Consider the following 26,984-nt stretch of genomic DNA (forward strand, 5'->3'; position numbering starts at 1 on the left):
AGCGGGCTGGGCAGCCTTGTTCCAGGGGCCACAGTGGAGTCGAACCACCCAGAACCACCCCTTCCAGGGGTTCCCAGCCCAGGATCCAAGAAACCCACAAAGCTAGATGTGAAGTTGTACACAAGAACATTTTCTGGGAAGTCAGGCCGGCTTTCATCAGGTTCTCCGAGGGGACTGCAGACCCCTCCCCCCCCACCACCACCCGAGAATTTCCTGCCACGTGCTTGTGCCTTTTAAGCCAAGCCATGAGCTGCCTTGTGTTCACAGTGTGTGTTCACAGGGTACTCGGGATGGCATCACCTTCCCCAGGAGAGAAGAACCGGTCCCTGGCTGACGACGACCCCAAGAGGAGGTCCTCCACCCCAGCACCCCACTTCAGAGTAGAGGCCCCACATTCAGACAGATGGCGCTTTCCCCTCTGCATTTACGTGACAAACACGGACTTACTGCAGACCGGCTCTGGCCGCCACGGACGAGCAATGGCTTCCCCCGTGTGGGCACAGCCTTCGGGCAGGTCCGTGTCCATGGGCTGCAGCAGGTGGCGTCTTGCCTCCCCCTTGAGGGCCTCTGCTTCAGGCAGCAGCTGCGGCGTCCAGGAGCTTCTGGCCTTGGTCTGGCCGGGGCTGCCTCTGCCGCGTGGTGGTGGCTTCCCTGTCGCTGGGCTCCCGCAGGCACCAGGCAGGGCAGGCTTTCAACCTCCGATGCTCACTGCGGGCTTCAGGCAGCGGCCTTGCCACCCCGGCTTGGCGCCTAGGGAGGCAGGGAATGCTCCTGCTCCCCGCAGCACCGGGACCTGAGCCTGGCGCATTTTCTCTTGCCCTGCCCACTGCCAGGACAGATGCTGCCCCGTCCCCCCTGCTGAGAGAGGGACAGAAGCTGCCACTCAGCATCTCCCTTGCCCTGACCGCTGCTCTGGGGCTGAAGGTGGAGGTGGCTGGTCCCTTGCTGACTTGGTTGGATGAGAAGGAGGAACCCCTGGGCCAAGGTCATCTGCTCCTGAACCCTGGCTGGCACTTGCCTCCCGATTCTGGAAGAGCCCAGAGACAAAGGCAGTGCTGATTCCCTGGGAAGTTGTGGTTCAAAAACAAAAACAAACAAAAACAAAAAACAGAAACAAAACCTGGCTCCTCCGGCTCCTCTCTCCAAGGCCTACCCAAGGTCACCGTGTGGGAGGACAGCTTGCAAAGCAGGTGTTTGCAAAACCCTTGCCAAGATGACTTGTATTTTTAACTCTGTCAGCCTAAGGAAGTCACTGCCATTCCCGGCGCTGCGGCTTAGCCTCGGCAGCAGGTGGGGGGACAGGGGCAGGTGCACAGGTGCCCCGCCCCCCATGAGCAGAGCACAGACAATGGAGTTGTTTTGTTCAAGTCCAGCAAGAGGGTGCTCGGCCAGTATTGGAAGCTGTTGTGATTGTACGTTATTCCCTTATCCATAATTTACGTTTAACACGGCTGTAAGGATGTGTCCCCCGAGCCTCGCCTACCAGATTTCCATGACACAGCGCTTTGGGGAACCTACCAAACCGATGCATTCACGTCAAATTGCCAGATTCTTTTAACAACCAAAAGCTGAGATCCAGGAACTTCTCCCGTGGATGACGCAGCGGCAGGGGACCGGGCCCCACGTGCAACCTGAGCGCTGACCCGCACGCGCATCCTCCCCAAGCTCGATGCCTTCCAGGCACAACCGCACTCCCCTCAAATATCGGACTTAGCACTGATTTCTGCCCCTTTCCTCTGAGCTGCCGGTGTCATTCCTGACGCACGGAGGCCTGTTCAACAAGCGCTCCCGCTGACTCACCAGCCTGTCTGTTTCAGAACAAACTCCAAAACACGCAACCCTCCCTTCAGGTGAGCTGCCCCACCGAGAGCCCGGGGGCCAGCGGGGGGTGCTGGGCAGCCAGAAAGCCCCTCCCAGGCACACTCACTGGTCCAGCAGATAACATATAGTTTCTGAGTCTTACACCCTTCCTCTGCACAGACCACACGGCCCCAATGGCCGTCCCGAGACCTGTCCCCCGTGCCTGCAGCAGCGACCTCCCTGCTAGATTGGGAGGAATTAACCTGCCCTTTCTAGAAGCCGGTCTGCACCAACTGACAGCAACCCTGATCATTCCCCCAAAGAACCAAACAAGCAAAACCACCACCTCACGCTCTTAGCTCGCTGGGAGCCGGCTGGCAGGCTCCCGGACGACGCTGCGGGCCACCCTCTGATGGAAGTCGGCCCTTCCCCTGCCTCAGAGCACAGCCTCGGTGACTGGGACCAACCGAGCCTTCTTTGGAGCAGCACAGACCGGGCCCATGGTGAATGACTCTCATTTTAATTAGCTGTTTAAGTAAGCTGTGGCCCTCAATGGTCTGTAGGCCCCGAGTGGCTGCTTCTCCCAAACTAAAACCCAGAGCACGGGGGCTGATGGAACATTATTTATAAAAACACTTTCCATTAGTGAGCTACCTTTGTGGAGAAACGAGACATCGCAGCAAACTGGGAGAGTCCCAGAAGATGCAGGCGTACAGCGGCCGTGCCAACTGTCCTGCAGCTCAAAGTCAAGGAGAGTCCCACCCGCTTGGGGGTGGGGGAGGGGAGAAGGCAGCCTCCTCCAGGCTGCAGGGGGCTCCTTCAGCAGAGATACTGCTGGGAGAGCTCCGGATTCCACATACCAGGCGATCCCAGCGATGCTAGATTCTCTCCCCTGGCAGCTGGGAAACCGAGGGCGTGAGCGGGGCAGTTCTGAGCCGCCCAGGAAGGCAGGGGCCGCAGCGAGGCCCGTCGTGTCCCGCTCCCACTCCAGGAAACTGCCCGGCTGGCTCCTTCCCAGTTCAGCGGCCGCCAGATGGCTGGCACCTGGAGGGGAGGAAGCCGAGGCCTCTGCCGTCGCCCCCCACCTACCGCTTTGGAAATGTCAAAACACTGGCTGAGGAAGCGCTCGTCCTAGCAGCAGAGTTCTGGAAGTGACTTCACACCGCCCCTGCTTCTCACAAAGGGGCCGCGCTGCCTGACAGCCGTCCACCCTGACCCGGGGGTGTGGAGGCCCGCACCCCTCAGGCCCCGGGCCCCGGGGGGCAGTCCTAGGCACCGACTACCAACGGGACACCAGCAAGGGTCTGCTCTCGCCCCCAAGGTCCTCCATGAGGAGCGCTGGCCAAACCGCCCCCACCAAGGGGCACCAGCCTCGCACGTCCGCACCGCACTCGGCCACGCTCCCCCTTCCGCCCACCTCGCTGCTCCGTTTCACCTTCTCCCTTGAAGGATGACAAGAAGCTTGTCCTCAGCACTCCAGTCACTTGTGTCCACACAAACAGCCCCGGAAAGAGGTCGAGGAAACGGGCTGACCTGAGTGCCTCCGGGAAGGACAAGCCAGGGCCTGGCGGGCCCAGGACCAGGACCACGGGGGTGCCCTCCTGCGCCTTTCACGTTCTGAACCCCGACGCCCAGGTCTGAGATGAAGCACACAGGAAACAAAGCGATGGGAACGCAGAAGGCCAACAGCCGCGGCTGTCCATTACCAGAACCTTCTTGGGAGGTTAGAAAGGAACCTCCCAGCGAGTCTGGATGGAAGGAACCAAGCAAGGAGGCCTAGAACACCACTAGCGGCGAGTGACCACAGTGACAACAGCCACTCTGAGCGCCAACTCCGAGCATTCAGCCCAAGCCCGGCCTCTGCTGACCCACCGGCCACAGCCACCAACCAGATGGACAACCTTCACTTCCCTGCCCCCACCACATGACAGGTGACTCTGGAGCTGTCGGAGCCCCTCCCCTGGGACACTCACCTGCCCTGCTGCCACCACCACTGGGGGCAGCCCCATGCTGGGCCCAGGAGGGTGTCAGCAGCCAGGCCTCAAGTCCAGCACTCCTGGTAGCATCGGTAGGCTCGGGCGTGTCACCGCGGGTTCCCCTCGTCCTCTCCTCCAGCCCAGACACTCGGTCACAACCTGAGTCCCAGCCACCACAGAGCAGGGAGTAGCCTGCCTCCCCTGACTGCCCAGCACTCGTGCAGCGAAAAGAGCGAACCCTTCACCCAAATATAATCAGAGAACGCGAGGGAAAACCTCCTCTCTGCCAAACCAGCCTTTGGAAATTAGCCGCTGCCTGCTCACGTTCAGCCTCGTGCCACCAAGTGGCCGTGGGGACCAGACAGGAGCCACATTCATTAACAAACGAACCGTTTTCTTTTTTATTAGAGATAAAAACAGCAAGGTCCCAGGTACCACACCCTCGGGAAAACAAGACAGCGGAGGAGTGGGGGCTATTTACACGAGCCGTGGAAGAAGGAGCCGGGCGGCCTCGGGCCCCACGGGAGGCTGTGGGCACAGCGTGGCCTCTGCGGGGGGCAGGCGGGTCAATGGCAGAGGGCGATGGTTTCCATGTTAAGGAAGCGCACGTGCATCTTGGTCTCGATGTCTATCCCCTGCCAGATCTGCAACGGACAGAGCAGCATGAGCATGTGTCCCCGCCATGGCCCGGGTCCCCGCCCGGGTCCCCCTGCCCGCCCCGCCACCAGGGCAGGTGAAAACCAGAGAGTTGTTCTCAAGACTGTGAGCTAACCGACGAAGAGGAACTTCCATCTGCCTTTCTGCGGGTTAATTTGGCTCTGACATTTGGATCCTTTCTGGTAATTGTCACAGCAAGTTATTATTAAGTACGGAATCCGAGCTCTTAGCTCCAAGGCATTTCAATCCCACTCACCCCACTTGGGGCTCCATGATTTTCATGCAAATTCCTTAACCCCACTAAACCTCCTCTTCATCAGTACAATGCGGAGACCCCCACCTGCGCTGCCCACGTAAGTCACGCAACGCTGGGGGCTCAGATGCAATCATCCGCGGGAACGTTCTGGAAGCTGTTAAGCACTGTGCAGCTGCCAAATTTTATTCAGCCACCTTCCTTCATTAAAAGGTCACAGCAGTTTGGTCTTTATAACTTCTCTGGGATAGGTCACCCCGTTCTACGGAGGCAAGCTTTTCCCTGGGAAGGGTCATCTCTGCCCACAGATGTCCACTGCCACATACCTACCTGGTCCTGGTTCTGCAGTTACAGTCCAACCTGGCCAGGGCTCCGGGGGACCCCTCAGCCACCCGATCCCATCTGCCACACTACAGAGCCAGCCTGCCCCCCCACTCTCAGGACTGCACTTGCCAGCTCCTTGGCCCTCGGGGGCCACACATCAAAAAAGGGCTGGATGCGGTGGGTGTGACTGGTCCCTCTGCTCGTGTGAGAGGTGCAAACTCTCTCGGGCTGTCACCTGCAGCATCCCTGGGGATGGTCACCAGGCTGTAGGCAGGCTGCAGTCAGAGCCCTGTCGGTACCCGGGTTGCAGGGAGGCCTGGCTGCCATTCTGGCCACTGTCACACACCCACCATGCCCCAGCAGCTTTGTGGTCTCCTGCACCTGTTCTGGGTGTGGCGGGGTCCGCCAAACGTGCAGAGCGATCAGACCAGACTCCCTGGGAACAGCTCCAGGCCTCGTTCCCAGCCAAGCTAGCTGGGCACCCACGGTGCTTCCTGCTAAATGCTGGGTGGCAACAGGAGCACTGGTGAGGCTCGGGGGAGTGGAGGGGCCAGCTGATCGGGAAAAGCCTCCATGGTGTGGGGCGGGCTTGGGGAGCAGTGGAGGCATGGGGGTGGCAGACAGGCGAAGCCTTCTGGGGCAGAACCCACCCAGCCCGGGTGTGCAAGGAAAGGAGGCTGCACACCTGGGCCCAGAAGCTTGTGTAGCCTGCCGCCGCCTCTGCAGGGCGCGCTGCTGCTGGCCAGGTGAGCTGTGTGGCCTGGGAGGAGCGCCCGTCTGAGCTGCCCCTGGGCTCCATGGGGCTGTGACCACCCACGTCCTGGCCTGGCTCCGGGCCCGGGCCCGTCCCTTCCCTCGGGCCAGTCAGTGGCTGGCACAGTGCCCTGGGCCAGAGCCTCTGGTCCTGTTCCCTGACTTCCTGTCCTTCCTCAAATGACCCAGAATGACCCCCTGTCAGGGTACTCAGAGCCAGGCAGAGGACGGAGCAAGCTCATCTCCCTCTGCTGGGTCTGTATCCATCAGAGGAGTGAGGGGTCCTGCTTCCCGAGCTATGAGCACAGCTGTGACAGCAGACGCTGGGTATCCCCCCGTGGGGGCTGGGAGGGTGGGCAGCTACATCCAAAGCACCTTCTCTGAGGCACAGAAAAACCCCACATGGTGTGCTTCTGGGAAAAGCTAGTTCTCATATAGGCACAGAACACTCCAGAACCTGGTTCCAACTGTCAGCAGCGAGGCTTCTGACAAAGGGGGCCGGGGACTTGTGGGGGAGATACAGGTGTGACTGGAACCCTTCTGGTCTACCTCAGGTGCCCCGACCGCAGGTGAAGAGGACTCTCCCCATAAAATCAAGTAAAGCCAATGCTTTAAAGGTCACGCCCAGGTATGACCCCTTTCCGCAGAGAAGCGGGTCTCCTCCTGACCAGCGTGCACCCCCTTGAGCCCCACTGCTCCTCCTAGACACCCACCTTCAGGAAGTCGTCGAAGGTGATCCCCTCATACACCTGGTCAGGCTCCTGGGGACAGAGCACATGCAGAGTGAGCGGCTTCCACCAGGAGACCCCCCCCAAGACACAGACGCTGGGGCCCCTTTAATCAAGAGAAGAGGGGGTTCCTCCGGACTGCTGCCTCCAGCTTGAGGCCATCACACTGAACTCTGACGTCCCCTTCATTGGCATAACAACACGACAGAAGCAGGGTACAGGCTAACTGGGGACCCACCCAAGCCCCCCCAGGGGAGACCCGGTGGATGAGGGTGTCAAGAAAGGGGGGGCAGAGAGGCATGGACTCCCCTCCCCTCAGCCACCAATGGACACACCTCCTGCCATTTCCTGGTCCTGCCCCACTGCACCTGCACTGACCCTGTGAGCTCACAGACCACTAGGGCAGGGGTGGTGGGGGGAGGGCTGGCTTCTGCGGCCCAACCCTTGTGCCCAGTGAGTCACCGCGATAAGGGTCACCTGCGGGGCGTCTCCCCCAGGCAGTCATGGTCAGTGCCAGTCTCCAGGTGCATCTGTCCTACTCTGGGCACACACGGACCTCATGAGGCCAAAGGTGGGGCTCCTGCCCCTTATGCTATCTCAGGCTCTGGCATAGCCAAGCCTCCCCAAACCTCACCCCTGCCTGCAGCACCCTTTGTGACAGGGACCGCCCAGCCACCATCCGTGTCCATGCTCAGGAGACCAGCTAAATAAATCCTGGGCATCTGTGCTGTTGAGTACTAAGCAGCCACTAAGAAGGGGTCGATCTCTACGTACAAGTACAGTAAAGGCTCTGAGATAGAGAGTGGGAAAGACCAAGCAGAAAGACGGCAGCAGGTCCATGAACCCAGGCCAGTCTGGTCCCGTACTGCTAACCAGACACCGTCTGCCACCGTCGGGCCCATGGAGGTGGGGAGGTCAGCACGGAGAAGAGGAGAAGCAGTCTGTTGGATTCCATTTTGTGTAAATCAGAAATAAAAGATGTACACGTCCACATTGGTGTATGTTGGGGAACAAACCCCACGAGGGTGGTTCCCCAGAGGGAGAAGGGCACAGAGAGCGTACACCTCTCCGGCATCGTCCTGATGTCTGTCTAAGCAAACAGCAGGCGCCCTGAGCACCTGCCACACGGGTCCCGTCCTTGCTCCCATTTTATAGAGAAGACCACTGAGGCGCATGAAGCCAGGCCCCCCGTCCAGCTGGGAGGCTCCAAGAGCCTGGCTAGAAACCACAAAGGGTGAGGAACCCGAACACTGGTTTTTCATACAAAAAACTTATCCTTTGTATGCAACCAGTTCTCAAACGCTGGGGCCTGCCCGCCCTGGGGCTCCCGGCTCTTCCTGCCCAGGCGCACGGGGAGTGGTGGGGACCCTGGGGACCCGGGTTGCTGTCGAGGAGAGCTATTGAGAAAGAAGTTTCCATAGCCCCGGCTGCACGGCACCAGCGGAGGGAGGGCAGGGGAAGCCCCCAGCAGAGACCCCAGCCTAGCAGCCCCCCACACCCCCAAGCCACAGGAGCTTCCAGAGAGAGTGCTCTGGAAAGCCAGCATGGCTCCAGTCAACGGCTGGATCAGGAAGGGCAGGAACGCAGCTGATGGAGCTTCGGTCCGGGGCGGGCAGTGCGGGCAGCGTGGGCAGTGGGGCAGGCCCACTGAGTGTCCCCTGGGCCACCTGCGTGCATCCCAGCCGCATGGCCCATCCCGGCCCTGCAGGCAGATATGAGCGCACACGGCTCATCCGTGTAACCGGCCAGTGTTTGCAGGAGAGAATATTTGAAAAGCACCCAGAGGACCCGTAAATCAAGAAAGGCGCTCGGGATGCACCCCTAGGAAGCAGGCCTGGGCTCAGAGATGCCCCCGCTTCTGAGGTTGTGCGGATTTTATGCAGATCCGCAGCTGCCAGCTGCCAGCAAGTTTACTACGGCAAATTAAGAAAACTGTCACCAATGGAAACCAGAGTGGGACGGGGAGCCGTTGAAAGGAGGAGAGTGTAATTAAATCAAATGGGAGTTTGGCTCGACGACACGGCAGGGGATCCCTGCGCGCCCCGCTGAGGTCACCAGCCCTCTCTACCGCAGTTAATTTGCTGAGTGGGGTCGTTTCACTGAAGCCAGAAGCCTGCCCGCCCCGGGTCTGAGAAGCAGACAGAGAAAACACAGCCCGGTACAGTGACTGCAGCCCCTGCCCCTGGGAGCAGGCCCGGGCCTGCCAGGCCCCTCGACGGTGGGTGTGGGGCACAAGGAGCCGGCTCCAGCAGGAAGACGCCCCTCCACTCAGGCCGGGGAGGTGTCTGGGGCCACGTAACACTGTGTGAAGAGCTGACGGCCTCCGCGGGAAAAGCCAAAACCCTCAGCGAACAAAGTCACAGAGATGGTCAGGTGCCTGCCCTTGGGGTCCCTGGGGCTCAAAGCCACCGTGTCAGGGGCTAGCCGGGCTACACCCAGCCCTCCAAGAGCGAGCCCACCAGGCATAGTAAAGAGGGCTGCCCCCAAATTCCAGAAAGTTCTTTACGTCCACAGGCAAACATGAGACCACAAATCTATGGAATGATGTGTGCACAGGCCGTGCAGCCACCTGCGGGGACAGGAACGTCGGGGGTGCCTGGCCTGCCTGGGGCATAGCTGCAGGTGCCTCCACGTGCCCAAGCTCCAAGCACGTGCATGACGGTCACCCCACTCAGTCGCCCTACCCACCGTCTATGTCGGTGCCCCTCTAGTTAATGATCCTTCACTGGGGACCATCCCGTCTGCCCACCAGGGACATCTAGCCATGTCTGCAGATGTTCTTAGTTGTCACAACTGGGAGGGAGGGACTGGCATCCAGTGGGTGGAGGCCAGGGACGTGGCTGAACAGGACGGTCCCCCCACTGACAGCTGTCCTGCCCCACGTGTCACCAGCGCCAGGTGATGCGGCCCTGCTCTAACCGGCCCGGCGCAGCCTTGAGAAACACCCCAGCCATCTCGACACCAGCACGACCCCAACAAGCCTCCAGGGGTCCCCAGCACCCGTGCAGAGACCCCGATCCTCAGCCCTGTGGCCGGCCCTCGGCCGCACGTGACGCCTCCATGGCCACACCTGCCTCTGGCCCCCACATCTCTTCTGGGGCCAGTGGGGGGCTCCCCTCCAGAGGTGCCAGCCCTGAGGCCGAGTCTCGTTGACACACATCCCCATTCCTAACCACACCGGGGCGCCAGATGAAGGACCCCAGAGGGGAGCCCCTGCTGACCCCATCCATCTCAAGGCCAGGAATCCCCTCCCAGCCACTTTAGATGAACAACGGTCTGATGAGCTGATGGGCAGGCTGTGGGGGAGGCGACAGCACTAGGGATCCCCCCGCGGGGCCTTCTAGAAGCAAGCTGGGCAAGGCGGGGCAGAGGCTGGTTGGGGAGAGGGGTTCGGGGGTTCCGGGACACGGCTCACCATCTGCCCCACGCACACGCTGGCTGCCTCCATCATGGCCCCGTCAGCGATGGAGCGGGCCGACTCCTTCTCGATGTGTGGGTTCCCGGAGAGCAGCTCCTCCACCACCTGCCGGGCGAGGCAGACACACGGTGACCTTGGGGCTCAGTCCGGGCCGCGGGCGGGGAGGGGCCAGGAGCCCTGGCCTGCGGGCCGAGGAGCATACTTTACATTTCGATACTCTTCCAGGGTGATGCGGCCGTCGCTGTCCGAGTCATACATGTGGAACAGAACTGGGGACGGCAGGGGAGAGAGAGAAAGAGGGGCTCGGTCAGACGAGCAGGGAGAGGAGGCCCACGTCCCCCTGCTTCCCCAACCCTCCTGCTCGGAAATATACCCAAAATGAGCAAAAGACATCCACAACGACCCCAATGTGGCCACTGCAGGGATCAAGGACCAAGGCCGTGGGCCCAGACTGCCTATATCCTGCTGGGTGACCCTGGACAAGTGACCTAACTTCTCTGAGCCTCAGCTTTCCCATCTGTCAAATGGGAAGAACAACAACAGCACCTACTTCAAGGTGTTGCCCAGACTCTGGGAGCCCCAGAGCTGGCGGGTCAGGACCAGCGAGCGATCCCTGCACACACTGAGCGCAAGCTAATGGACAGACAGATCAACGTTATTTCAAAGTCTCATTCCTTGCGGCGCTGGCTGGCTCGGTCACAAGAGCGTGGGACTCTTGTTCTTGGGGTGGTAAGTTTGAACTCCGCATTGTGTAGAGAGATTACTTAAAAATAAGATTTGGAGGGGTGCCTGGGTGGCTCAGTCGTTGGGCATCTGCCTTTGGCTCAGGTCATGGTCCTGGGGTCCTGGGGTCGAGCCCCATGTCAGGCTTCCTGCTCCGCAGGAGACCTGCTTCTCCCTCTCCCACTTCCCCCCTGCTTGTGTTCCCTCTCTTGCTGTGTCTGTCAAATAAATAAAATCTTTAAAAAAAAAATTTTTTTTTTTAATCCTCATTCCTCAAAGACCCAAGCAGGCAGCTATCATCGGCGGGTCATGGGCTACACTGCCGATACCCCAGCCCCTGGCTGGTCTGAGCCAGCCCCCATGGGCACAGGCTGGGACACCAGAACCTCCTCTCCTCTCGTTAGTCCACTTTGTGTCATTTGCTTTGTGCCTCTACGCACCCGGCCGCCCAGCAGAGGCCAGGAGCCAAGGGGGAGGCAGCCCCTCAGCCCCACCAGCTCAGCCTGCAGCTCTCCAAGTCCCTGTGCTGGAACTGATCTGGCACCGACTGGACACCCCGGGCAATGTGCAGCAAACATCTTCACGTCTCATCTGTATGTGACCCCATGTGGCGAGGCTGCCCTGAGCCCATTTCACAGACTGTACTCTGCAAGCTCAGAGAAGTTAATGGGTTTGCCTGCGGCTGCCCTGTTAAGAAAAGGGAAACCGGGGCCCCCATGACCTCTGACCTGGCCTTCAGAGCAGGTGGGACACTGGGCCGACACCGGGCTTCCCTACTGGTCCAGAGCACCAAAAGGAGGGTACTCGGGGGCCCCCAGCCCTGGCGGTTCCCACCAGCCCTCACGTACGCATTCCAGAGCTAAATACAGCCGAGTCCCCGTGTTTACTTGTTTCCGCTAACAGGGCTGAGCCTCGGGTGGCCTTCAGCGGGGGGTCAGGAGTCCTGGGAAAGTCCACACGGGGGAGGGACACATGACACAGGCCACCCCGGGACCCCGTGCTGCTGGCCAGCCCGATCACAACCAAGCAGGCTCCGGAACCCAGGGACCAGGCAGTGCCCTTAGCACCTGGGTGAGCTCCCCAAGCCTCAGAACCCACGCGTGTTCACCATCAGCGTCCCGTGTCCTGGTTCAGGGGGACACGGCTGCTTGGCGGAAGGGCCCAGGTCTGAGCCAAGGGCCTTGCTCTTTTCACGGCCCCCGAGAGCCTCAGCCGCCATGGCCCAACCTGGGGGAGAAACACCCCCTGGGGGCCTCTGTGGGTGTCGTCAACTGAGACTGAGCACCCAAAGGACGCGGGTGGGCGTCCCCTGGCCCTCCCCTCCACACTCGCCTCCCCCCACCCCGCGCCGGCTGCAGGGGTGCGGCGGGACCTGCGAGACACAGCCCGCCCCACGCGCACGCACATCTCAACTTCTCTCTGCGGCACAGCTGCACCTGCTCCTCGTCCATGGTGGTGTCGATGGGCCGGAAGTAGGACATGATGGTCAGGAAATCCTCGAAGTTGATCTCGTCGGCCAGGCCGCTGGACCCCTTGCGCAGGTTCCTACGGGAGCCGAGAAGGGAACAGGAGCAGCGTGCGAACCCCGGGTCCTGTCCCTTCACCTGCGGGGCCTCAGAGAACCCGGCCCTTCTGGGCCCACACGTCACCTGCTATGGCCCTCTTAGCTTTGGGATTCCGTTTCCCAGCAACCTGCTTGCAGGGGTGGGGTGGGGGGTGGTCCCCAAGGTCTGGCCCAAGCCCGGTGCTGCCCTCCCAGAGCTCAGCACAAGGGGGCTGGTGAGGGCTGGGGTGCACAGGGTGGGCACTCCCATGTGGGGAAAACAAGGCCCCGAGCAATTCGGTAACCCATGGAGCCACCTCTCCTGACCCTTCCCTTCAGATCCGAAGCTGGCAAACCGCTGTCCACGGGCCAGCCCTGCCTGCCACCTGTGTCTGTCCAGTCCATGCACGAAGAAGGAGCTTCAGATTTTTAAATGGTTGACAAAATTGGGGGAACCCCAAATAATAGCCTCTCGCGGCAAAATTTCATAAAAATCACAGGAAATGCAAGTGTCAAGGTCTATAAATAAAGTTTTATTGGCACACAGCCACGCCCATGCAGTTACTCCGCGTCTGTGGCTGTTTTCAGGCCACCGCACCGCTGAGCCGTGCGACAGACGCTGCATGCGTGGCCCACGAAGCCTGAAATATTGACTCTGTGGAAGAAGCTGGAGGACTGCTGCTTGCTCTCGGCTGCTCACAACTCCGGTAGTGATGGGCTCAGCAGCGCTGAGTCATCGGTTTACAGCCAAGGCGCAAAGTTTACCGATAACTTCAGATCTTTTAATAAGTCAAGACAGGCTCGAGGTTGTCCCAGCGACGTGCATTTCAGAAGGTGCTGGGAGGGGCCCTTTTCATTCCTCATAAAGATGCCCAGTTGTTTTTTTTTTTTAAAGATTTTATTCATTTATTTGACAGAGATCACACGTAGGCAGAGAGGCAGGCAGAGAGAGAGGGGGAAGCAGGCTCCCCGCTGAGCAGAGAGCCCAATGCGGGGCTCGATCCCAGGACCCTGGGATCATGACCCAAGCCGAAGACAGAGGCTTTAACCCACTGAGCCACCCAGGCGCCCCACAAGGATGCCCAGTTTAGAGCAATCTTTCTCATCCTGAACTTTCTGACGATCCTGTAAGGAACGGAGCCCTTGGAGGTGGGGAAGGACTTACCCCACCCTCCAAGGCGGCTCCTCTGTCCACAGTCCGGGTCCGCAAGGGTCTTAGGAAACCAGGCTGACCCTGGTCTGTCTTGAGAGGAAAACCCTGTCTCTGGACCCCACTCCAAAGTCCTCCCCTCACCCCCACGGAACTTCCAGGACAGGAAGCAAAGGACGTGGGGACACCTGGGTGGCTCAGACAGTTAAATATCTACTTTCGGCTCAGGTTCCAGGACTGAGCATGCCTTGGGCTCCCTGCTCGGAGGGGAGCCTGCTTCTCCCTCTGCCTGCTGCTCCCCCTGCTTGTGCACTCGCTCTCTTTCACACAAATAAAGAAATAAAATCATAAAAACAAAAAAAAGTGAAGGATGGAGAAGGGTATACAGGCTCTTGGCCACATGCCCCCAGGGCCAGCCCTTCCTCAATCTTGCCCTCTTCACAGATTTCCACGCTCCTGCCCCACTCACCCACCTGCCACTCTCCCCAGGACCAGAGGGAGCTTTGCAAAAACGCAAATTGGACCCTATTTCTCCCCTGCTTCAAGCCCTCCAGAGGCTTCAAATCTCAGTTGTTAAGTCCCAATCCCTCTCTCTCCCTGCTCCCCCGGGCCCCAGGAGGTGGGTGTTGGTCTCACCATCCACCCCGGCCCAGCCCCAGACAACCCCTCCTGCCACTCTCCAGTCTGCAGGGGTCCCCCCAGGTTTGGTTCGACGTCCACCTTCTGGACACTCAACATTCCCCCACCGACTAACGTCCCTGCCCCTCCCTCCCTGCAGGTAGCACCGCACCTGCCCCAGCCCTCCGGTGGCTGTCCTGACTTCCGACCTTCCAAGTAAGGGGGGTGTCTCTCCCGCCTCTGACTGGCTGCCCTGGAGTCCAGTGGCTGCCTGCATGGGCCCTACCTTCCTGTCTCCTAGCCAGACAGAGGCCACAGCTCCAGCCCCACGCCCACACCCTGTCCCCTCAGCAGAGGCCACCACTCATAGGCAGTAGCCCAGCAGATACCTGAAGGCCACCCCGCGAGCCAACAACACAGATCCTGGAGCCGCGCCCCGTTCCCAGGGGTGACGGATGAAAGCCAAGCTCAACCCAAGGTCAGATTTGTTTTAATAAATAATTACACACAGTCAAAGGCACAGATTTTGCATTTGAACAGTGTGCACCTGTGCAACCCACGCCCCAGTCAGGACCCAGAATATTTTCCTCCACGCCAGGAGCGCCGTCTCTCCAGTCTGAACACACTCCCTGCTAGGGCGCCAGGGAGGGTCAGGGGACCCGCCTTGCTAGGCCCTGGCCCAGGCCAGCCCCGCCAGCCCCGCCAGCCCCAGGAGGCAGCTGGTACGAGCAGGCCCCCACCCTCGCCCCTCCCTCGCTCACCTCATGCTACGGGAGCGACCAGCCCCCCAGCTCCGCCCCACAGAAAGCTGCGTCCCTGATAGCTGGCCAGCTTCCCAAGGGGCCGGGTCTGCACAGAGCCTTGCGGAAACAAGCCTCACGGACACGTGCTGGCGGGCGTGGCCCATCCTCACGCACACTCCCGCCTCGCCAGGCACTCCTGGGCTCTGGTCGCTCTGTGAGACCTTTAAGTTCAGACCCCAACATCTGTGTCAACTCCATGTCGGGGGAGACCTCCCCCAGTGAGGCCCCCATCACCACCAGTCAACCCCTCCCCACCCCCGGCGCTGCCTCCTGCCCACCCCAGGCCTCATCCCCAGATACTTCAGACAGAACCAGGACCAAAAAGGAGATTCCAACCTCTTCTTCACCAAGGACTGTGTGCCATCCCCTCTGACAAAGGTGCCAATCATCTGTGTAGATTTCTCTGACACTGGTTGCTCACCTCCAACCCCAGACCCAGCCTTCCCTCTGTCCCCTCTTCTTCCCCCGTGGGTGACACAAAGCTGCCCACTGCTCTCCACCTCCACTCAGCAGCCCTGCCTCCAGCCTGGGGACCACATGACACCTCCTCCTGGGCCTCTGTCACCCACAGCTCACCGGCAGCCAGAGTGTGCGATCCCCGCCCTGCCTTAAACCTGTCAGAGCCCCCCGCTGCTGCTCCCAGGTTAAGGTTAAGACCTCTCTTGATGGTCAGGGGGCTGCACACACTGCAGCTCTGCTCTCCCGACATCTCTCATCTCGCACGGCCTCTCTGTGCTCTGGCCAGACCTCCTTTCTGCCACACACACACTCATTCCACTTTCTTGTGCCACAGGACCTTTGCACATGCCGTTCAGTCCTCCCAGAACACCTTCTCTCTTGGCTTTGTCTAGTTAATCAAGTGGGCCTTGCCCTGTGGGAAGCTGAGGCCACCTACCCCCACCCCACACCCATGACGAGGGGAGGCTCAGGGAGACTGAGCACCTTGCTTCAGGCTGCATAGCCTTAGCAGAACCAGAGCTCAGTGGCTCAGGCTCACAAACTTGAAACCGGCCTGGGAAGTCACCACCCATCTACTGGCCACAAGACGCCTGTTCCCTTCCTTCCTCTTTCTGCCAGTTCCCCTGGTTTCTCAGCCATCTGTGTAGACATAAGAGGTCAGGCCTGGGGCCCTGGCGGGCTAGGGAGGGCGTATGCCACTCAGCTCTTGATAGAGCCTCAGACACAGTGAGTCTCCACACAGTCAAGCAAGTCAGCTCCAACAATGCTGGACATCTGAGGGCATGAGCTCTGGCTGGAGCCTCAGCTCTGGGACACTGCACCACTGCTCTATGCCTCAGTTTCTCTGCACTTCGAGGCAACAAGCAGAATGACAGCCAACTCCTTAGCACACACCATCTCAGAGCTCCCTCAGCAACTCCTAGAGGCAGATGCTATTGTGACCTCCATTTTACAGATACTGAAACTGAGGTAGCCTCCGAGACAGCTCCCAGTGATTCCAGCCTCTTTGCAGCCAGCGCCTGTGTAGTCCCCTCTCTTCCTGTGGGCTGATTAAGAGAGCACAGCGAAAACCATGGGATTTCCCTCACAAGATTAGGTTACCAAAAAAATGGGGTCTTCCAGCTCAGGGGTTCAAGCTCCCCTCCTCTCTCTCACGTGGACGTCGCTCTGCGGGAGGCCAGCAGCTGCCATGTGTGAGCAGACCTGGGGGACAGTCCCCGCTTGGAAACAGAGCCTGCCCCGGTCAAGCCTTCAGATGACAGAGGCCCCGGATGCCCCTGAACCCAAGAACCCGGCTGGTCTGCCCCTGGATCTCTGATGTGCAGGACCAGTGAGATAAGAAGTATTTGTTTGGAACCGCTAAGTATCGGGACAATTTGTTATGCGGCCGCAGCTAACTGCTGAATAAGCCTGAGGGACTGAGTGAGCTGCCCAGAGTCAACCAGCCATGAACCCAGCGCCGGAGCTGCCTGAGCCCGAGCTGTGCCTCTAACTCCTGCTCAGCGCTGCCCCCTCTTCTCTGTGTTGGCTTCTGGGGCTGTAAGAAGGTGCAAGGGTGAAACACTCTCTGGAGGCCGAAGTCACCTGCCATCAGGCCGGTTCAGGGACAAAGACACACCTGTTGTCGAAGAAGGCACGGACGATTTTGGATCGGATTGGGTTGAGCTCCAGGTCAGGGACATTGTTGAAGTTCTCCTTGCTGGGTCCCAGGAAGCAGGAGCACCGGGGAAAGAGAGAGGAGGAAAAAAGCCAAGGTCATGTGGTGTGTTAGCACTTACAGGCTCTATTTCTCAATCCCGAGCAGGTCCCATAAGAACGGTCCAGAGACAGGCCTGGAACACACAGCACTGATTGGTCCCCTGCTCTCCCCGCTGACCGCTGGGAGCTGGGAGGATCTGAAAGCTCCGAGATGCTCTGTGTCCCAGACCTTCACCCCCCAGAAAATGCAGAGACACAAGATGTGCACCCCCTTCCGGGGGCTCAGAGACCCCTCCCGCCCGAGGCCCATCACAGACCCCCAGGGAGGAGAGCCTGCTTCGGCCAGTCTGGAGTCGGCGTAGCAGACTGCTGGTTTGGGGCTGGAAGATAGGCTGGCAAGACCTCAGCGGGTGGAGGGGAGAGTCAGCCAGGACCCAGCCCTTCCACACCACGCATCCGCCTCCGAACACATCCATGGACAGCAAGAAGCATCACTCGTAGCAGCTACACACTGCAAACCCCCCAAGGGTCTGTCACCTGAGAAGTAGGTAAATCGCGGTCCATCGAGACAACGGAGTATTATTCAGCCATGAAAAGGAAGGACGCGGGGTCCATGTGGCAATGCAGCTGGGCCTTGAACACATCACAGGGGCCGAGTGAAAGCAGCCAGGCACCAAGACTACACAGTGTGGGATCCCGTTCACACACAATGTCTCAAAGAGGTAGATCCACAGAAACGGAACAGACACCGGCGGCGGCCAGGGACCAGGGGGGTGGGAACGATGGGCAGGGACCGCTGGGTGTACAGGCTCTCTAGGGGATGATCAAAAGATTCAGAAATCGTGGGGTTGGATGCACAGCTGCAAGGATACCAAAAGCCATGGAATTGTACATTTTAAGGGCGAGTTGTATGGTATGTGAAGCCTATTTCAGGAAAGCTGTTTAGAAAAAAAAGATGCTGGCGACAGAAGAGGATGAATTTCAAACCCAACAGCACCGTCGCTGGGCAAAGAGGTCACTGGGTAGGGGACAGGCTGTGGGTCCGCAGGTAACGAAGCAGCGAAGGTCCTTACCTGCCTGACCTGCCCACAAAAAGTTATCCTTTGTTCTCAGAATCTGCCTCCCACTCACCTTCTTCTTCTATTTCATGGACTTCTAGGGGCAGTGGCCTTCGGAGGGACCCAAGGCCCAGGCTGGTGACCCCGGGGAGCTAGGAGGCACGCCCAGGCAGGGGAGGTGGGACATCAGCTCCTTAAGCTGAGAGTGTCCGGGGCTGGGGTCGACAACAGAGCTGGGGTTCAAAACTCGAACTCATGCCTGGCGGGAACAAGGAGATGTCACGTACACAGAGACTCAAACACGGAGCTGGAAGCTTTCAGAAGCACGTGGCTGACCTGTCCTGCCCCCACCTTATAGACGGGGAGGCTGAGGCCCAGAAGGGAAAGGGGAGCCTGGCTCGGGCGCCCAGATCCCTCCGTGACCCCACTGCCATCCCCACACTGCTTCCTGTCCCCGCCCCCAGGGGTCCCGGCGGGGCTGGCTCAGGGGACACCGGGCCAAACTCGGGAGCCAGTGTCTGTGGACGCCACATTCTGGATTCCTCCGATCCCAGGGCTGAAGAAGGGGGCGCGCTCGGAACAGATGCCTGGCATAACGGAGAACTATTTGGTCACAAGAAGGATCGCAGTGTTGAGGCAAACTGCCACGCGGACCACCTCAAAGGCACGGGATCGAGCAGAAAGCACTGGACACAAATGGTCACATCCCAGAGGATCCTTTTATCTGGATGACACCAGAGTTGCCCCCCCCCCCAGGACAGACCCAGAGGCAGAAGGCAGTCAGCTGGCTGCCAGGGGCGGGGGGCGAGCAGGGGTCGGGACTGGTCAGTATAGGCTTTCGTGGCAGGGAGGGGAGAGAGAGTGACAGCAATGTCCTCAAACTGGCTGCGCACTTCAAACAGGTAAACTGTAGAATACGTGCGTTATAGCTCAATAAGGCATCTAAAAAATTTCCCCAAGAGAGGCTGAAAAACCAAAAGCAAAGAAACATTGCACTGTGACCCTCTTTATATAAAGAACGCAAGGTACCAGCACTAACCTATGCAGCCCGAAAGCAGGAGAGAGGTCAACTGCTTTCGGGGGTGGGAGGGGAGAGCAGGGAGGGACAGGAGGCAGCTCTGAGGCAGACAGTGCTCTGCCTTTGACCTGGGTGGGGTTGGGGTCTGTGCAGGCTGTACGGTCCCCTCTCTGGGAGCTGACACCTTTCTCTGGGTGTGCTGCCCTCCCCACTAGCAGAGCCAGAGACCCCCATGGGAGACCAGAGACGGAATGCCCAGAGACCCCCTACACGGGGACAGGTCAGGTCAGAGCGAGAGAGAATTCTGGGCGAAGGGAAAAGAAGTGGCCAGCAGATTTGTGGCTGAGACCCCTCAACCCCCCTCTGGCTTTCATTGGTCAGGGGTCCAGGCCACTGCTAATCTGGCCTTGGCCTTGGTTTCCTATCTGTAAAGTGGGCACACAGATGCCATAGACAGAAGCTTTCACACACCACGTGCTCAGTGCCTCGCGCAGCTGGGGTCGGCTCAGGTGCTCAGAGAGCCGTGGGCAGAGTGAGCCGTGGAGCGGAAGGCGTGGTGAGATGTGGGCTGGGCTGGGCTCCTCATCCATTCTGAGCATCTGGCTAATGCCAGCCTCAGTCCCCCTGCCGAGGTGTCCAGACCTCTCAGCTGCTCCCAGGACTTGCCCTTGGATCCTTGGAGAGCATCAAACCCCAGCTGTGCCTTGCTGGGCTGTCAGAGGAGCGGTCCCCCAGAGCTGCCAGAAGCATCCTATTTGGGAACATGCCTGGGATGTGGAAATGGGTCTGGTTAATTCCCCAGAAGGAAATAGCCAGCAACAGGGAAGCTGCAGGTTCTAGGGAGCCGAGAAACACGGGCCCTGGGCAAGAAGGGATACGCCAGCAGCCCTCCCCAGACCCCATGACACCCCATGAAGGGCCAGAAGCTCCCTGGGGCTAATGGTGGAGGAAGGAAGGACCTCGCAGAGCCTGACCACGTGTCTACAGGAGAAAATTAACAAGAAGAGGCCTGACCTCCCACTGTCAGGGGCGGAGGTGAGGCAGATGCTAGGAATCCGGCTGGGGGCACAGCGTCCCGGGTCCGGACATCACAACCTCCGGCAGGTCTCTGCAGGTGTCTCTGAAGCCCAGCTGTCCTTGCTCCTCAGTCCTCAGACGCCCGCTGGACCCACACTCAAACCTCAGCTTCCTCACACGGGCACCTGACAGACATTCCATGGTCAGTTTCCTCATCTGTGAATTCGGGGGCTGCACACACAGCACTGCCCACAGCAGAGGGGCCATGAAATCAAGCACACCCGGGGCTGGTTCAGGATCTGCTCCTGACCAGGCGCGTGCTCTTGGGCAAGGCTCAGTTTCCTCAGCTGTAGAATGGGGGTCATGGGAATGTCTGGATAGTGTCACAGGGTTGATAAAATTAAGAAATCCTGTAAATACTCATAGGGAGCTTAGCACACTTTAGCACACTTTAAAATTAGGACAATCGGGGTGCCTGGGTGGCTCAGGTTAGGCTGCTGCCGCTTGGTATGGGCTAAGGTCAATATCTTGGGGAGGTGGGATGGAGCCCTGCATCAGGCTCTGCGCTCAGCAGGGAGTCTGCTCAAAGATTCTGTCTCCCTCTGCCCCTCCTCCAGCTCGCATGCATGTACGCACGTGCACGCGCTCTCTGAAATAAATCTTTACAATAAAATTAGGACAATAACAGCAGCTAACCTTCTGTGAACTCCAAGGTAACAGGTGCCACTCTAAGAGCTTTACATTCTTCTCCTATAAGGCAGACGCTTGTCCCCATGTTAAAGACAGGGAAATTGAGGCAGAGGTAAAGAACCTTCTTATTCCTAAGAAGGATACTGACGGACAGACAGTGCGCAGTATCCAGGGGAAGCAGATGCTAGGAAGACTTAGGTCTCGCTGTCTGGTCCTTGGGGACCCTCCCGGATATTTGCCAACTTCCCTTTTCAACAAGGCGACTGCAGGCCTGGAGCCCAGAGCCTGGGAAAGGCTAACCATGGTTTAATGCCCCATAAATGCTGGTTTCGGTCCTATTCTCCTTCCTCCCCACCCGCCCCCAGCGCCCACTGGGCTGGTAGAACCGGCTCAGCGGCACGTGTCCAGGCCCAGGCTGCCACCCTGGGAAAGGACTCTGTTCCCCATGAGCCCAGGGCTCTGGGGCCAGAGCTGACAGGAGGGGGGGCAGGGGTGATGCTGCCGCAGTGGCCAGCAGGGAGAGGTTCCCCACGGAGGCCCCAGGGGCACACAACTTGCACATCTCCTCCTGGGGGTTGAGCCCCGTGGTTTAAAGACTCCCCACCCCACCAGCATCCACAGGCTGGGCTAAGTGCTTTGCAAACACTGCCATGCTTAATCAGCCCCCACACACCCATAATCCCCCTTTGACAGGCGAGAAACTGAGGTCCAGGGAGGTGAAGTGAGGAGGCCAGGGTCCCCCAGCCGGGAGGGGAGTTTGAATGGTGTTCTAACGGTCCCATATACTTCCTGACCCTTGCTACTTCCTCCGGGTTGCAGGTTTTTACTTGAAAGAAAGAGAAGGACTGAAATCTTGGTTGGGGATCTGCTCCCCTCCCCCCGCTACAGCCTCTAGAGGCCCCATCTGAGACCCACAAAGAAGGCAAGAAGCATCCAGCCCGCAAGGGAAGGAAAGAGTAAGAAACCACCAACGAGGGGCCCTTCCTCAAGCCGTGGTGTGGGCTGGCTCCGGCAGCTCCGAGCACCAGCTCAACCGCAAAGCTCTCTCTGCAGGCCCGGGGCCGTCCTCTGCTACCAGCAGGGAGTAGCCCGAGAGCTGAGGACACAGCAGGGCCCCCGAGGTTCTGTGGTCCATCCAAGAGAAGTCTTCACTTGGGGGCTGCCCGCCCGACTCTCCTGGACCCCCTGCCCCCTGCCCCGCCATTTAGCAGGTGATATTCCCCACATGAGGGCCACGAGATGCTACTTACTGGGAAACTGGCCCCCACGGGACTCTAGCACAAGGGGCCAAGCCTCGCATATTATGCAGGGGTCTCCCCCACCAATGCTAGGCAAATTCAAAGTGTGGTCCCCGGACCAGCAGCATCAGCATCACTCGCAGTTTGTGAGAAACGGAGCCTGAGCTAGCCCGGAATCAAAACCGGCACTTGAACATGACCCCAGGGAACTCGTGTGACGGTTAAGGTTTAAGAAAAGTCCCTAAATGCACCAGGCATTTGTGTCTCCCATCCACGTGCCTTTGCACAAAAGCTCTGGCAGAAAGAGCCCTGGGCCCCTTGCCATTGGGCAAGTCCCTCTTCCGAAAGCCGGGGGTGGCATCACCAACGTCATTCCTCCCTGCCACATGCTTTCTCAGCTTCTCCCGTACCCGCTCCAGGCCCGGACCCAGCTGCCCTCCCGACACCTGCCGTGTCCTCATCACAGGGGAAGCAACAAGGATTCCGGCACCTTCCACGGGCCAGACGCTGCTCTAGGTGCTGGCTTCAGCAGTGAACAGGACAGACACGACCCATCCTAGGATTCCAGCAGGGGAAAGAAGACAGAGGGAAAACAGAGGGGCTCGGGCAGCCGCGAACGCTTTGCAAGCAAACCAGGCAAGGACAGGATGGAGACCCGGGGAACTGGCCGAGGTCTCAGCGGAGTGATCAAGAAAGGCCTCCTGGTGAAGGTGATGCTTGACCAGAGACCAGAGGGTGGCAAGTGCTCAACCCCCAGGGAACACCTGGCCACGTCAGGGGGCCATTTCTGGTGTCGTCCCAGGGAGGGGTGTTACTGGCATCTGGCGGACAGAGCCCCAAGGTGTGCTCTGCTCGCCACAGTACACAGAACACCCCCCCGCATACACTCACACACGTAGGTTCTCCAGCCCCAAAGCCCACCAGAAACCCTGCAAGAAGCTTCCTCTCCCCACCACAGTCCCAAGAGACGACACACCCTTCGTCCCACGTCTTTCCACAGCTCAGACGTGATGAACTCGCTCGCCGGCTACTCACCTCTCCGACCCTCCCTCCCTCCTCTCTCCATGCACCCCACACATGGGCCCCACCCCTCCCCCACAGCAGGAGCCCCCCAGGAGAGGCGGAGGGAGCACACCGGTCATTCACTCCAGCATCTGGGGTGCCAGAACCAGCCACGGGAGGCCCGACCACCTGCTTCCACAAGCAAGGGCCGAGTCAGGGTTAAACCTCCCCGGAAAGGGTCTCTGTAAAAACCGTACATTCGAGTGCCTGCGAATTCGTCAAATCCCTTTAGAAAGCTCCGTCCTGCTTTGGGGACATCTCAGCACCCTTCACACCCAAGGGACTCTCCTGTCTGGCTCTCCCACCCACTGTCGCCTGGGGAGTTCTATGGGATTTTGTCAGATGAACGTGCACCAGGCAGGCTGAGGCTTCCAAGGGAGGATTCATCCTCATCAACTCTCGGAGTTCATTACACACTGACAGCAAAACAGCCTGATGATGCAGGCAGAGCCTCAGCACTGTTGGGAGTACTTTAAAAGAAAGAAAAAAAAAAGGACATTTTTAGCTATGTGATGGGTTAAAAGCAAAGTGAATGGGTTACAATTAAAAGGCCTTACTCTAGAGAAAAGCAATATGATCACTGTGGGTTCTGGGTTTTCTTCAAAGCGGGGAAGACCCTCCCTAGGTAAACGCACCCAAAAATAAATCCTAGACGGTGAAGAAAATAGCTATTTGGGGGCTCCAGCTCTGCTATGACCTTGTCCTCTTCAGCCTCAGTTTCTTAATCTGGAAGACGGGATAATGGAGGGAACGTCACGGGGTTCCTGAGACCCATGGGACCGGGCCAGTGGGTGTGCAGCCCTGTGCGTGCACATATTAGCCCTAACGGCAGCCGGGGCTCCCACGCGCGTGCTTGACTGGGAGGCGACCTTGAACGTCAGATTCCCTGCTCAGTACGGAAGCCTGCTTCTTCCTCTCCTTCTCCCTCCCCCCACCACCAGCTCTCTCTTTCTCTCTCTCTTTCAAATACTAAATGAGAAAGAACGCCGCTCAGCGCTTTGGTGTCCATCAGCACAGGACCCTGCTCCCTTCCTCTCCACCTCGTACGTGCACGGCTCCGTTTACTCCAGGATTCACTCCACGTTCGGTGGCTGATGAATCTAAAAATATTTCTGTAACGTGGCTCCATCTAATCGACCTCCTCCCGGCCTGCATCACCCTGAAGGATTCCACAGCATCTATTTCTGGGGGGTGGTGAGCCGGCCACAGTGTGCTCGAGAAGTTACATTTGCTGTTTAAGGCACTTGCCCGGTGACTGGCCCCAACTAAAGACAGACACGGGGCCAAGTGGCAATTACTGCATTTCTCTCGTGATGGGAAATTTCCTCGGATCTGTTCGCGGGTCACTTAGGGGCAGGGCTTCCCTGTCAGAAGGAAAGCTCTGGGGGGACAGAGGTCTGCACAGCGTCAGTACCCGATACGTTTGTCTAATGACTGTTTTCTATTCAAGCATTTCTCCAAGAGGACTCAGAGCTCACTGTTTGGTGGTCACAAAGGACTTCGGTTTGGGGGGTCCTGAAACATATACAATTTAGGGGGAGCCCTTAAAGAAAAAGAATGCAGCTTTATTGGTTTTCTTTTTTTAATCAGGTGCTGGGCACACACACAGCGGGGTTCCGAGATAGCAGCTCCCGTGCCTCGGAGTGAAGCCGTGCCTGGACACCCTCAGATCATTTTCAGAAGGACAAGGGACCAAACAGACATGGGCAGGAGATGGTGGGTTAAAATTAAATCCCTTCTGGTGTTTCTTCCCCTGTGGGATTTTTTGTTTTTTAAGCTATAGACAATTTATCAAAGTCACCAATCCAGAAACTCAATTCTTCATTACTTTTTTAATGCAACTGATACAACTTAGTAGGAGTCTATGTTTAAAACCTGCAGATTTAAATGGTCACTTTTAAGGGGCTTTTTGCACTTGAGGTGTCCACCCCTCCCCCCACCCCAACTACGGCCCCATAGGACCCTAAAAGGCTCTTGGGGCACCTCATTCTCTGAGAAGGCAGGGCAAAGAGTGCTACCTCGCACAGCCCTTGCAGGCTGTGGTGCCGGGGGCCTCACCCAGGGGACCCCAGGTGATGCCTTTCATGAGGCTCAATGCTAATGAGGCCAAGTTCCCTTCCCTGCTCGGAAACCGCAGCATAGCCCACAGCTCGTTGGATGTGCCCAGATATCAGAGAGGTTGAAGGCTCAGCCCAGGGTCACTGAGAAGCCCTTGGCAGTGTGGGGAAGGTACAGGGGACCAGATCCCAGCCCAGGGCTGCTCACCCCTTCTGCCCTGGGAAGATGGGCGGGAATACCTAGGAGACCTGAAAACCTGCCCCATCACCCTCCTCAGGTTCTAAAAGACAGACTAGGAACAAAGTGGCTCTGGGAGGGGGCCCTTCAGGCAGGCCTGTTTGCCTCAAACACCGTGGTCAATCACCTCCTTCTCCCTGGGCTGGGCGGTCACCGTGTGCAGCTGCCACCAGCCTCCCAGCAGAGGTTATGAGACACTGGAGCTAGGGCTTCGGTGATGGAAGATTACACACACCCACCCCGGCATGATGGGTGTGGAGGGTCCTCAGAGGGCAGAGCAGGGAGACTGAGGTCCCCAGGCCACTCCCAAGTTACGGCAATGCCCACAGCTTCCTTACAGAGGGCTGTCAGCCCTGGGCTCAAATCCCAGCTGCTCTATGTAGAAGCCGTGTGCCTCGGGAACAGACACAGCACCTGAGCCTGACTTTCCCATCTGTAAAATGGGGAGAACAGGCGTTCCTACCACGACTTCCGGTCGGGTTTTAGAAGACTAAAGTAACGTGCTCCAGCTACAGAGCACACAAAACACGCTCAATTAAGAACCGCTTACATCCACGAACATGCCTATGAACCAGGCCCTGGATAAAGTCTTCCCCAGGGAATCGCACCCCCTGTGGAGGGACACAGCGTTAACAAGTCTCACGGATTCCACACCTCGTGGCTCATACAGAACATTGGCAAGAAACTCTCGTTTCTTCCTCATTACTTTGCTCTCCCCCATTCATTCAACCAAGCGGTAGTGGTCGTCCCAGCGCCTGTGGTATGTCACCAGCCCAGGACACAGCACCAGGGCCAGGGACAAAGACCCAGTTCCTGCCCCTCATGGGGCCCGCTGTCCGTTATGGCCACAGTTACGGTTCTGCACTGTCAACGGGATGGGGCACCCCAGGAGGAGGCTGTGGGAGTGCAGGGGGGGAAGAGGGTTATCTTGGAGGAGAAAGGTCTACAAGGAGACCTCCGCAAAGCCAAAACCAGCATCTGGAGACCTTGGTGGACCCCAGCTGAAGAGTACGGACATGACCTCAGGGCACCGGGGAGCCCCGAGGCTGGGAGCAGAGTCTGCTCCCTGGGGCCAGGCAGACACACTCAGGGCTTGCGTGAGGCCAGGTGGGAAAAGCATGACACGTAGGATGGTCCTGGGGGTGGGTGCGGAGGATGGGGGGCAGAGCCCACGGCTCGTGTGCCCACAAGAGCCTGCAACACGGGCCCCCCAGGGTCTGCAGGGGTGCAGTCTCCTCCCACCCAACCCAGAGGGGCTCCTGGGCACCCTCCTGGGTGCTGGGGGGTGCTGACCTGTCCATGACCACGCGTGCTTGTTGGAAATGCAGAGTCTGGGCTTCCGCTCCAGACCTGTGAGTCAAACCTGCGTGGTTACCTTGTTCCCAGGTGATCACACACACACACACACACACACACACACACATTCACACTCGCCATCCCACGGGGAGGCAGAAACCGCAGCGTGTGGTCACAGGGAAGACGGAAGGGGCCCAGGGAGCCTGACAGGTTGCTGATGGGGCAGGGGCATCATCGAGGCGGACTTCCAGAAGAAACCCCGCTGCTGCTAAGACGGAAAGGCCACCCTGGATTGAGGCGGAGGGATGCAGGGCGGAGGAGGGAGGCTACTGGCTTGGGGCAAGAGGAGGCAGTGAGGACCGCACAGACGGACATCTGAGCCCCGGGGGCAGGAGGCCATGGCCTCC

General features: G+C 58.9%; 1 protein-coding gene across 1 annotated transcript in view; it reads right to left on the reverse strand.

The window, feature by feature from the left end:
• Positions 1-4,149: 4,149 nt before the first annotated feature.
• Positions 4,150-26,984, reverse strand: part of TESC (tescalcin) — a 47,997-nt gene continuing 25,162 nt past the window's right edge. Inside the window, exons 3-8 of the mRNA XM_047697738.1 lie at positions 16,824-16,904; positions 12,038-12,177; positions 10,117-10,178; positions 9,907-10,014; positions 6,477-6,524; positions 4,150-4,420 (exon numbers count right to left, since the gene is read on the reverse strand). Of these exons, the coding sequence (XP_047553694.1) occupies positions 4,343-4,420; positions 6,477-6,524; positions 9,907-10,014; positions 10,117-10,178; positions 12,038-12,177; positions 16,824-16,904 (517 nt within the window). The 3' untranslated portion in view covers positions 4,150-4,342. The remainder of the gene's footprint in view (positions 4,421-6,476; positions 6,525-9,906; positions 10,015-10,116; positions 10,179-12,037; positions 12,178-16,823; positions 16,905-26,984) is intronic.

This window comes from Lutra lutra, chromosome 12 (assembly GCF_902655055.1).
Source record: "Lutra lutra chromosome 12, mLutLut1.2, whole genome shotgun sequence".
Lineage (NCBI taxonomy): Eukaryota > Metazoa > Chordata > Mammalia > Carnivora > Mustelidae > Lutra > Lutra lutra.